Source organism: Haliotis rufescens, unplaced genomic scaffold (genome assembly GCF_023055435.1).
Source record: "Haliotis rufescens isolate VD_foot unplaced genomic scaffold, xgHalRufe1.0.p SCAF_7, whole genome shotgun sequence".
Lineage (NCBI taxonomy): Eukaryota > Metazoa > Mollusca > Gastropoda > Lepetellida > Haliotidae > Haliotis > Haliotis rufescens.
The window spans coordinates 34920117-34933555 of NW_025964361.1; the positions used below are offsets into that span (position 1 = coordinate 34920117).

Below are 13439 nucleotides of genomic sequence, written 5' to 3' on the forward strand. Positions count from 1 at the left end.
AAAGCGATAACGAGGGAGGTCACGCATTCCTCGCAGTTGGAACACTTTTGCGGTTGGCGGTTGAGAAACGAGCTTCGTTGTTCAATGGTTTAAAGGACACCCACTCTATATCACAATGTTTGACAGCAGAAGGAGGGGATCAGCCTTTGAATTCATTCCTGGAACAACCGCCTGCCATCAAATATGGCTACCAAAGACACATCTCATCTTCAAGATAATCATAATGGTTCTGTTGCTATCACCGAAACTTTCTTTGTCGGCGACGTCCGTTTTTTACTATAACGCCTTTTTAGATATAACGTACACACAGAAAACATCCAACGAGACAGTATCTTTTAGGATTGAAGGTCGATTTGGATACACGCTGAAGTCTGCAAGGTTGAAGGTTGGGGCAGCGAGTGGTGTCGTCGTCCACGTAAAAACAGTTTCAGGCAAACAACATGGGTGTGATGACTACAGTGTGACAATTCCCCAGGTGAAATGGATCGCATTGATTGCTCGTGGAGAATGCAAGTTTTCAAAGAAGATCAGCAATGCTATGAGATATAATGCTTCTGCGGTCGTTGTCTACGATATGAAGAATGTCAAGACGCCTTTGCATATCATGAAACACGATGGTAGGTATTATTTACATTCCATAATGTATGTGTAAACAATGTATGTGTAAACAATGTATGTGCTACGACAAGCAACAAACAATGGCACAATGACACGTTCAAATATGACATAACAATAGAGATCTCATTATCATCACAATGTGATATTAATCAGAAAATATGTCATCATCAAGTATTTTTAATTGAACACATGTGAGAACATCAACAGACAAAAACAGCAACACCTTTTTACCGTATCAGTTTTTTAAATATATTGCTTTACACAAAACGGCAACACTCTTTCGTAAAACACAAGTCCGGGACCGATTAATCAGAAATCAGGCTTTAGGAAATCGAGCTCAAACAGCCAATGAAATCGCTGATTACTTGCGCCAGGCCACCAGAGTTCAAGTTACAGACAAGACGGTTAGAAATCGTCTTCACGCAGTTTATCTGATGCTCGGGAATCACGTGTTTAACGACCCTTATCATATCAACACTGGCCAGAAACCAATGGATCACTCTGATGTTCCTAGAATTTGAAAACGTATAAACAAGCTTGAGTTTTCATAATCATGAACAACCGTACATATATTTACATGCAAACAATATGCTTGTTTTGCGTATCGGTAAATCAGAGACAGCTTTGGTCATATCCAACTAGTCAGCACTTCATTTGGGACTAGTTGTTTACATAAACTAGCTAGACTTTGGTGAAAACAACTAGTCCCTCCGGATTTTCATTAATTTTCGGACTTTCGGACCTAGTGGCGCTGTGTATAACCCTGGTAAATGCATATTTCGCAAGTAAATCAGACAGGTCAGTTTTACACATTATATCGCCTACTGACTTTATGTTATTGGAGTGAGTGAGTGGGTTTGATTTTTACGCCGCATTTAGCAATATTCCAGCAATATCACGGCGGGATACACCAGAAATGGGCTTCACACATTGTACCCATGTCGGGAATCGAACCCGGGTCTTCGGCGTGACGAGCGAACGCTTTAACCACCAGGCTACCCGACAGCCCCTATGTTATTGGATAAACCAGATTTACCTATACGCATGCGCATGGGACGACACGCCAAGTGTGCGCAGGATGTACATTTACCATGTTTGCACTTGAATGAAAATTGTCAAATATGGGTAAACATGCGTTGCTATTCCTTATGCAGTGAATACAATGACTGTACAATGAGGTTCCCGTTATCGTGATTTTGCCAGATTGTATTAGAACCAGTGTATTGTAACCTATGTATTAACTGCTTTGTTGTCGTTTAACGCCGCACTCTTTGACGGCGATCTGTAAATAACTGAGTCTGAACCAGACAATCAAGTGATTGACATCATGAGCATCTATCTACGCAATTGGGATACGATGACATGCATCAACCACGTCAGCGAGCCTGACCACCCGATCCCGTTAGTCGCCTCTTAGTACAGTCGCCTTTCAAGAATGGGTTGCTGCAGACCTATTCATTCCGGATCTTCAGGGGTCAGTTGTGTCTAGTACTTGTTTAGGATGAGTCCCATCCAGGATTAGAACCCACAAATGGCAGCGATTGGGTGCCACACTCTGGGAGTGTGGGTTCGAACCCCGGATGGGATTCAATCCCAAAAAGTACTGGAATCGATGTACTTTACGAAGAAACTGTTATCCCAAATATTACATTTGTCACATGTGGCACTGTGTATCCAACACATGTCCTGTCACTGAGCTGTGCTTCTGAGGCCAGGGTGTCATTAAACAAGAATAAAGTAATAATTAAAAACGTGGTCAAAGTTCACAGTTTTATTAGCATCAGTTTATAGTATCAATAGACGACAATATAAAGTATCAAAAACCCAATTTACACTGACAATGATCATATTAATTATATCTAGTCGGGTGGCCTAGTGGTTAAAGCGTTCGCTCGTCACGCCGAAGACCCGGGTTCGATTCCCGACATGGGGACAATGTGTGAAGCCCATTTCTGGTGTCCCCCGCCGTGATATTGCTGGAATATTGCTAAAAGCGGCGTAAAACCATACTCACTCTCTCACTCACTCACAAGCTGATTAACTTAGTAACTGTATAACAGTAATAAGAAAGGAGAGTCGCTAAATCAACACTTTGACAAGATAATTATCAAGATGCAATTAAGCGACCAATTTACTACACTCTAATGAGTGAAATCTCAACGGGATGAAATAGGGAGAAATATATACCGAAGATGTATCCCTGAAGAAAGTCTCTTGGGCAATAAAATAGACGAAAAACGCCTGAATATCAAACTATTCTTATAGACTGAAGTCTCAGTCTTTTTGACTGGGCAAGGAAAATTCTAAACTTAACCAAAATACAAGGCACTTGACCATAAGAGTATCTAGACACACCATCATTAAAAAGGGTAATTGACCAAAAGAGAAACGTGACTCTCAATAGTAAATAAGTATTTCATTTTCACTGACGGATACGTACATTATCCTCTGCCCCGCACAGGGACTAACTTCAACATAGGAAGGTACCCAGATTGGCAGAAGGGAAATTCTTGCTAGTGAGTGAGTGAGTGAGTGAGTTTGGTTTTACGCCGCTTTTAGCAATATTCCAGCAATATCACGGCGGGGGACAACAGAATTGGGCTTCACACATTGTACCCATGTCGGGATTCGAACCCGGGTCTTCGGCATGACGAGCGAACGCTTTAACAACTAAGCTACCCGACCGCCCCTCTTGCTGTGGACAAATTTACCATATAACGAGATCAAAATTGGATAGACATTCGTCTCATTTAGCGGTTAGCTTTCGTATCAATGTATTTCTCTAACAACTAAGGGCAGAGACCATGAAATAGATATGGTCTCCGCTTAGGGTGATCAAGTCATTATTGTTTACATGCTTTAAGTAAAGAGGTCGCAGCAGAAGGTCACATGTGTTAACAATGAATTGATCATAGCTGAGATCGTAATGGAGAAGGACAAACCTTGACTGTGAGTGTCACTCGATATCTCTGGCATGAACGCAGCCGATACTTGAACCCTGAAGAGTGACTTGTGAGCACATGTACATACTCTACATATTCGCGTAAAACAGCATTAAAGAATCGATTTTTAGAAACTACATGGAAATGTCACGGGGTTATAGGCGACATTAATTCGGCATTAAGACCTTTTTGTAGGTTTAAATGTGTGTGTGTGTGTGTGTGTGTGTGTGTGTGTGTGCGTGCGTGCGTGCGTGCGTGCGTGCGTGCGTGTGTGTGTGTGTGTGTACGTGTGTGTGTTTGTTGTTTAACGGCGCAATATTCCGGTTATATGACGGCGGTCTATAAATAAAAGGTCTGCACCAGATAATCCAGTGATTGACATCATGATCATCGATCCACGCATTTAGGATCGATGATCATCAACCAAGTCAGCGAGCCTGACCACCCGATCCCGTTAGTCGCCTCTTAAGACAAGCATAGTTGCCTCTTACGACAAGCATAGTCGCCTCTTAGGGCAAGCATGGGTTGCTGAAGACCTATTCTACCCTGGATCTTCATATCGACATTTATTAGATAAATTTAGGCCATCGTGGTGAAGGAATAACAGATAGGGAGTAAGGGCCATTTCCTTGAATGTTGACCAGTTTCACTATTGAGAAGAGGCAAGGTTAGGAAAACATGGATGATACGTCATAAGAACACAAAGGAATGTAAGCCAGTGACAACAATAATCCTCTGTCTGTGACTTCTGAGGTTATGTATTAATCAAGTGTCTGCAGTCGATTGGTTTTAAAACATGAACTTACCGCACTCATATTATCACGCATTTTCAGTTGATACAGTCATCAACATATCTTGTTTCTTCTCGGGGGTTTTCAGATTTAGATTGTAACCTTGCGATGTATTTTACACAGTCCTCAGATGCTCATGAATGTTTTGCTGATCATTCTCATATCATTTATCAACTTTATTTAAAGCCTCTTTGAGGATGCTGATAACATTTACAAGCTTTAACAATGTTTACATCTCCTTAAATAGTGATGAATCCCTGAATACAATCAGATCTCGGCAATGTCGGACAAGTTCATTTCGTGAACAGAGGGGTTAAGGTTGGTATTTACAATAACACAGATAATTAAGGGCAATTATCTGTACCTTTTACCCCATTACAGATTGTCGTATCTCGCCCAGTTTTGCTGCGATCTTTCTGAAATTGCGTTTACCTGCTTGTTCAGCTACATCTATGGGACCAGCTTATTCCCCCTTCTAAAATATCGTTGTTCTTTGTGCTGTCTCGAGTAGCTATCTGATGTACGCGGTTTATGATAAACACTTTGAATAAAAGTGTAGGCTTTTGTCAGTGACATATATAGCATATTGGAAACAGTAGTGGCACGTGTAGTAGAATAAAAAACTTGTGGTATCATGAATAAATATCTTTCCTGCACTACATACCCCTGGGCATGTGTAACAATAAGTTTTGATTGTCTTTAAGTTGTTTTTTAAAAGGTGATTACTAAATGCATACTTGATTATGGCCCTTTAATTTACACAGATGGATGTTGAAACATGCTGAAGGCTTGTTAATGATGCATTTGTAAAAGTCTCATCATACATGTCTTGTCTTTTTAATCTCTGTAAATGTGACCAATTTTATAAAATTTGTGGTTTGAAAATCATAAATTTCTACTTTCAGCAAAATAATCACTTTGTAAATAGAGTATAATGAATTGGCAAGAAAAGACACATAAATGTATCATAGAAAGAAACGGACTATTTTACTCTCTATTTTCATTTAGATATACTTTTAGATAATACTTTTAGTCTTGATAATATTAGAAACGATGGCTATATGTCCGATGTAATATGCTTTTGGGTGAGAAAATATAGTGACTCTCTATTGATAACTATAGCAATTAGTATAAAACAGACATTTAGAGTTCACAATCCCAGTTTGAAATGGTATTTCCAGGAGGAAACAAATATCCAAATATATTTTCCTCTGCTTGGTTTAGAGCCTGTCTACTTGTGTCATGACTAGTCACATGCCTCAAATTCATAACAAAGAAATCCAACACACACACACACACACATCCCACCCCCACCCCCACCCCCACCCCCACCACCACCACCCGGCAGTCACCACTATGTATCCCCCAACCAGTCATTGTTTTCCGCTTGCTTCGTGAGTAATTAACTCTGCGTTTGGGTTGAATATCAGGTTACAAATTGAATGCCGTTTCGTGTTGACTCCCACTTCTACCATGACATTGAAGAACGCTTGATTTTTGATTTTTGATTTTTTTGGCTAATAGCAGAATCCTCTTTCCTACTGAAACCTCTTTTAACATAAGCATTTCCACACAAAATCAGTGCTCGTGAATATATCGATAGCTTAAATATCGATCCATAGAAAATGGCTGCGATAGCCCATCAGAACTGTATACCGTATTTCCTCTATTAGACACCGGTTCTCTAATAAACGCCGGGTCAACGGTTCACGCGAAGTTATTAGAGACCCGGGCGTCTAATAGAGGAAATACGGCACGTTTGATATCGGATGTTTTTTGTTACGATTTTGACGTCATAGGCCGTAACCAAGACTGGTTTGGTGATGAGATGACAACATTTAACTCGATGAAGGCATATCTTTTGCATACAAATGATAACGTTCTAAAAGTGGAAGGATATGTTCGGTAATTTCCTCATTGAAACAAACTCTAATAACTCTAAATAAAACATTGTAAAAAGTGTTTTTAAAACTTTATTCATGACAACATGTTGTTTACAACTTTTTGTGATCAATATTCAACGCGATCTCAGGTAACCACCAACGTTAGGATTTGACAGGAGGGTATTTTGAAAGTCCATCAGAAAAAGATGCTCCCTTCCGAACGCCACGAAAACTCATTAAAAAAATGACTGCAGTCTAATGGTAGAGCGTCCGCCAGGAGAGCGGAAGTTCCGGGGTTCGATCCCCAGCCGCGTCATACCAAAAGACGTTAAAAGATGGTACTTGTTGTTACCCTGTCTGGCGCTCGGCATTAAGGGGCTAAAACAAGGACTGGTCGGCTTGGAGTCAGTATACTGTGTCTGAGTTGGGTATTCATGTTAAACTGCGGCATGGAATCTAAATAGGCATCAGTCCGGACTAGTACAAGCAGCCACACTCATACACGTGCATGCACGTCGCTATATAAGTGCAATAATCTTGGACGCGACGTTAAACCCCATTTCACCTCACCTCACCTTTCAGAAACTACAATGAACCATAACATACACGAACCACTGTGTCGAGGCCAGCATTGTTGCATTTCGTTTACATGCTAGCATCGAATGTCGTTAAATCATGACAGTGACAGACCCGTGAAGATTCCGGGGTAGAATAGGTCTTCAGCAACCCATGCTTGCCGTAAAAGGTGACTCTGCTTGTCGTAAAAGGCGACTAACGGGATCGGGCGGTCAGGCTCACTGACTTGGTTGATGCATGTCATCGATTCCAATTGCGTGGATCGATGCTCATGATATTAATCACTGGATTGTCTGGTCCAGACTCGATTATGGACAGACCGCCGTCATATACCTGGAATATTGGCGTTAAACGACAAACAAAACAAAACAAAACAAAAAATCAGATCTGGTATCGGTTCAAAAGGGCAGGGGGAATGTTTTATTAGGTTTTATCTCCACCTAACAAGCATGACAAGTGTTACGAAACTGTGAAACACCCTGAGCAAAATACTCTGACATCTCTGTGAAACCACAATCTGGAGAGAAGCTTTCCAAACATCTGCAGCAGAAGGTCAGGGGTCTAACTTAGACCTCATCAAAACACCATCTTGGTAGTAGAAACCAACAGGGGCCTTGGAGCCTCATCAGTAGAAAGTGTTCATCTAGCGAGAAGTTTAAGGATCGTCATCCTTCGAAATAAATTAGCTGCGTACGAGTCGTACAGGGTCTAAAGGAACGGTATTGCTCGAAACAAAAGTACTCTCATTTCAAGAAGAGGTGTCCTAAAGAGAATGATCAATAAAAGTACCAGCAAGATCGTAAGTGGCCTCTTACTCGTATTTTGTTAGCCACAGAGCCACTAAGTCATAACCAACAAGCAAGAGAACGCCACCTTTGATCAAACCAAATTTAACCAAATCTGACTGCAAATCAACAATGTGCTGAGGCACACCAGCAACTTCACTACTACCCTCCGATAAAACACCTGAGTTGCAGAAGACACGCCTACAAGATACCCTCAAATAACAAAGACTGGAGTGTGCACGTGTCCCTTATAATAGTAAGTGACACAAAACCTTGTGAAATAAAAGGCTGGCACTCCTACAAACAATCACATACATTACTTTGTTGCATACAGATGTACACTCTCCTTGCAGACACAATCTCATGACATAGCATTGCCGTACACAGGTGTGAGCTCTCTTATTCGGATTTATGATGAGTCCAGCCATTCACTTAAGCCCCAATCACAAAGAGGCAATATTTCAGTTTCCAAATGCTACAAATTACAATTAGATCAAGACTGGAAATAAACATTAAGATAGGACGGTAGAATGTGGAGGACGCTCTTTTGTGGCCAAACCCAATTCACAATTATTGGCATAAGAAAGAAAATAAGTCTTGGTTGGCATAATTCATCACAGCTAAACCCTTGTTCATCTTTATAAAGTTAGATTTAAAAAAACAGGAACTGAATGTCACATGAGTAAATACTATTCAATCTGTATTCTTGTGTTTCAGTTGAAGGGATCGTCGCCATTTCAATTCCCTACAGCGAGGGTAAAAGAATAGCTGACCTCCTTGACAAGGGTTTCAATTTGACCATGCAAATCACTGTCGGTGCAAAGGCAATCAAGACAGTCAACACTTTTAGTTACACAAACAAGAAGAACCCTGCTTTGCCAGTGATGATCTATTTCGTGGGCCTCATAATCCCCCTTGCTCTGTGTGCAGTCTTCTGCTTTATCGGGTGGTTCGACTATGCTCGTATGAAGGAACGATCGCGACCTGCAGTAAGTTTTGCATTAATTATTTCGAAAACATGTTCAATCAGCAGTGGTCATCCAGTGTATTATATCTTCTTTCTGTTATGAAAAATACCCATCGCTATTTCAAATCCATACAGCAGGGTGAAAAGGATAGCTGGACTCCTTGACAAAGGTTTAAATTTGACCACGTACATCACTGCCAGAAAAAGAACAAACAGGAAGCAATTGTAGGCAAGACTTCAGTTGTGTTTACATCAGTCATTTTGGTGGTGGTGATTATCGCCCTTGTTTGGTTGGCTCTTCTTCTACTGTAGTCAGGGGGGCAGTCGTCTAAGGCGCCGCGATTCGCTGTGCAAAGTTGCGTCGCTTGGACGCGCCAGGAACCTATGATTGTTGGTTCGAATCCCGGTTCGCCCCAATTATGTTTCTAGGTTTGTCAGCACCATACCCGTGCTCGTGGGTTTCACCGAACTGGTAAATGTCTGAGACCTGCATCACTTCGGGCTTTCCTCCCACATTAAGTTGACACGCCGTGATATAACAGGAATAATGTTGAAAGCGGCGTTAAACCCAACTCACTCACTCAACTGTAGTCAGCGTTTCCGCTGTACTCGTGCGACGGATCTTTCGTTATCTTGAGTATTGTATCTTCTTTCTATTTTTTAAAACATACCCTGGACCCATTCGCTATCATAGCTTTCTATTATGTTTTAAAGTCTGATTGAAATTATGTGTTATCCAATCAAATTACAGTCATGAGCGACAGACAGTCTGTGCTAGGTTAGGAACATCAGGCTTCACAAACTAAGCTTTGAGGGTCCAAGATACTTACAGTATGTTGTCATGGTGCCGGTGCCGTGCTCCAATGATGAGGTGTGTCATTAAGTAATTTAATAATGAAAACGTGGCAATAGGTTCACATGTTTTTTAATAACAGCTTATTGTACTAATAGAGACAATAAAAGATCAGATTCCCCAATCTGCGCTGACAAAGATCACTGATTAATTAAATCAAACCAAATACCCAAGCGGCATAGCTAAGCAACTCTATCACAGTAATAAACTAAGAGTAGATAAAACAACACTTTGACAAGATACCGCCCAGATGAGGAAACAGCTAATTATGTCGCCTGCCACCAATTTACATCTGAGTCAATTAACTCAATACTCTAATGTGTGAAAAACCTGTGCTGGGTTAAATAACGAGAAATAAACAAAGAGAGCCTTCCCCTAAAATATGTCACTTTGCCGATAAAATAGACAAGTACGTCTGAATATCAAACTAGTCTGATCGACTAAAGATTCAGGAACTTTGACTGAACAAGCAAATGCTAAAATTCCGAAATGCTAGATAATCACGGGAAGGTTGGTTATTCAACGATTACTAGAAAAACTGAGTATTGGAAACACTAATTACTAAATAGATGTTCAGTCACAATCTCTCCTGGAGAGATGAGCCAAACTGTTTCTAAACATGGGGTAAACACAATCTATTTTGACAAGTATCACAATAAAGTGCTGAACATACGCTATACAACAGTATCATTAAGGACATTCAACACCATGTACAATTATTGAGGAGGCAAAAATGATCATGTAAATTCTCCTAATGTTTAAATATTAAAGTTACAAAAACATTTTCAATACAAGAATAAGGTAGCGAACATATAAGAGATAACACACATGAAGTCAATACATAGTATGAGTGTTCCATTAAACAACAAGAGAATGGAATAGTCGGGCCACTGACTCCCTCACACAGAATGTAATGACACTGTGCAATGACGACCGCCGGACTTTGCCGAGCTTGACTTTGACACGAGCAAATTAACTACCCGGCGATACAATACCCTTGGAAATCGAGGATGATGTTCCATATTCTACATTTCCACTCAAAGCATCAGGTCTAGAACAGGTTTACTGAAGAAAAGATTAGGTTGAAAATGCTTCAAATATCTACACAGGTAAGCTACCGTGCACACAAAAATGGCAAAATGTCATCATAGGAAGGCCTTGTTCAAACATTTGTCATCTGCATCAAACATGAGGTGATAGGACGAAGTGTTTTTATTTATCTGTATTTCAGTATACGGAATTGTTTCTTTAGGGAAAATGCTGTTGTGGGAGGAGAGTTGTTGGGTTTTTTTACTTTATGACATTTCGTCTCTCAAGGTAGAAACAATTTTATGGATAACAACTTCTTTAATGCTGTAAAAAGCGACGATTCGGTATAGATCCTTATACCGTTGTCAAGCGAGACTGAATGAGGCTGGCTGGCTGGATTTAAGGGGTTTAACGTCCGCTTCGCATTTACTGCATTTCGCGGACGGGGTAGGTGGTGATAGTAACAATAAATAAAATGAGAATATGTAAACATACCCAAAAAACTGTAAGTGGGGAGGGACGTAACGTGCCCTAAGGCGAGGGGGGGGGGGGGGGGGGGGGGGGGGGGGGGGATAATAGTGTAGCAGTTAGGCTGCTAAGTGAGCGGGGTACTGTTGGTAAGGAAAGAAAAAGGGGTTTAAGGGCTGTTTAGGTGATTGGGGGTTGGTAAGGGGAGGGCTGGATGACTGGGGTGTTGAGTTGGTAGAATGGGTAAACGGGCTTGGGGCGCGGACGTCGGAGAAGTGTATTAAGTTGGGGGGTTTGGATCTCGATCCTGTTTTGATGTTATGAAGAAAAAGTTAAGAGAAGTGGCCGTATTTGCTACAGGTTTAGATTAAAAGCGGTTTGTTAGGTTACTGTTTGTGATAAAAGTGGCAATGGCATTGAATATGGGTTGGGTATTATCCGGTGAGAACAGTTTAGCAACGTTTGTATTGAAGGGGGGGGGGGGGGGGGTGGAGTTGTAGAGTTGGGTGCATTGGAAATAGATTTGGAGGGACGGGTTGGTGGTGGCAGTGTTTGCGAGGGTATGTGCTATTTGGTTACCGGGTATGTTTGAGTGACCCGGGGACCATAGGAAGTGTATATGTTTGTTTTGTGTGGAGAGATTGTAGGTAAGATAAATAATGTTGTTAATGAGATCGGGCCGGGTTTTTGAGTGTTTGTTTTTGATTTGTGTGAGTGCGCTTAGGGAGTCGGAGATGATTAGGAAGTTGTTTTCATTTATTGTTTTAGTAGAGTGAATTGCAGTAAGAAATGCTTACAGTTCAGCAGTGTTGTTATTTGAGTGGTTAAGGTAGTGGAAGTTAGTGGAGACGGGCGGGGTTTGATCAATGTGTATGCCTATGCCGGAAACGTGGTTTTTGTTTGGGGAAGCGTCTGTATATATGTGGGTGTATGCTGGCCAGGCCCTGTGTATGTGTGTGAGTGCTAATTTTGTTTTGTCTGTTTTGTTGTGTTTGGGTTGTGATTGGAGTAGTGTGTGTATGGAGGTATCTACTTGGGGGGCGGGGAGGTCTATTATGAGGGAATGAGTTACTTACTTACTTACTTTGGAGATTTAACGTGCGCTTTCCGACTGATGCGTATTTCGCACACGGAGGGAATGAGGGACATAGTTCAGAATATATATAGTAGGTGGAGGATTAACAGTAACAACAATTGCATACATGAGTGGGATAACATAGGTAGGTGTTGACAACAAAGGGATAATACTGTCACAACACGATGGACAGAGAACACACAGGTGGAAGCCAATGGGACATGAAGCCAATTAAACAGGATAAGTGATTATTACTTGATGAGTTCATAGTAGGCGGATAAAATTGTGTTTACCTTGTCACCCGTCAACTTCTAAGTAATGCCTATCAAACAATTTATTTCGTCTCTCGGTGCTCATTATTGCTTCAAATCATTGCATTGTTTTTCTTAAATTAACATGTGTTTCAGTATGTGAACAGCACAGATACGTCAGATATCGAAGCTCTGAAATCTCATTTGTATATTATTCAGGTTACCCAGTGATGAACAAAGAGTCTAAACTGGCTCTCAAGTAGAGACTGGGGGGTATCACGCACCAGATGACAAGCTACTACAACTGGAGTATTATGTAATTCAATCACGTGGCGCCACATGCCACTGATTAAAAGCGTAGGTTCATTGGTGTTAGAGTATTTCATCACTGACCAATGGCGGTGATTCTAGCGGTCTGTGATCCAGAGACGACGTTCTATGGCACAGCGATGGGGACATTCTTGGAGACACTGGTTGCCTGCTTCAGGGCAATCAGGAAAGGAACATTGTTCGCTGTGGGGGTTCCCTCAGTCTCTCTGAGGCCCGTGAAGATCCGGGATAGAATAAGTCTTCAGCAACCCATCCTTGCCCTAGAAGGCGACTATGCTTGTCGTAAGAGGCGACTAACGGGATCGGGTGGTCAGGCTCGCTGACTTGGTTCATGCATGTCATTAATCCCAATTGCATGGATCGATGCTCATGATATTAATCACTGGATCGTCTGGTCCAGACTCGATTATTTACAGACCGCCGTCAAATAGCTGTAATATTGCTGAGTGCGGCGTTAAACAACAAACAAACCAAACCTCAGTCTCTCTGAAGAGAGATGGTATTGTGAATACATGTTGGAACATTGTACTCATGAAGAGATGGCTGAATATTCTCAAGTCATTCAAAAAACATTTTCACGGCATTCGTTGATCATATCAAGTACCAAGTAATAGCTTTTATTAAAAAAACTTCCAATAGATATGTCTTTGTCATATATTTCTCTGGGTAATATATGTAATGTCTACCATCAGGCACGACAGCTAACACTGCTATATTCAGAGAAAATCCACTTCTTGTACTTTGACAGTGATTCTAAATGCCTTAGTCGCATATTAACGGGTGGATTTGTGTAGACATTTCCCATCAATATAGCAAAACGAGAATAATATGTGGTGCTATAGATCCGTGCAACAAAATTACAAATGAGGGA

General features: G+C 41.2%; 1 protein-coding gene across 1 annotated transcript; it reads left to right on the forward strand.

Moving 5' to 3' along the window:
* LOC124117073 (RING finger protein 150-like) lies at positions 1–12884 on the forward strand. Its single transcript, XM_048388339.1, has 3 exons — positions 1–617; positions 8313–8584; positions 12458–12884. The coding sequence occupies exons 1-3, from the start codon at positions 116–118 to the stop codon at positions 12467–12469; spliced, it is 786 nt and encodes a 261-aa protein (XP_048244296.1). The 5' UTR covers positions 1–115; the 3' UTR covers positions 12470–12884.
* The last annotated feature ends 555 nt before the right edge of the window (positions 12885–13439 follow it).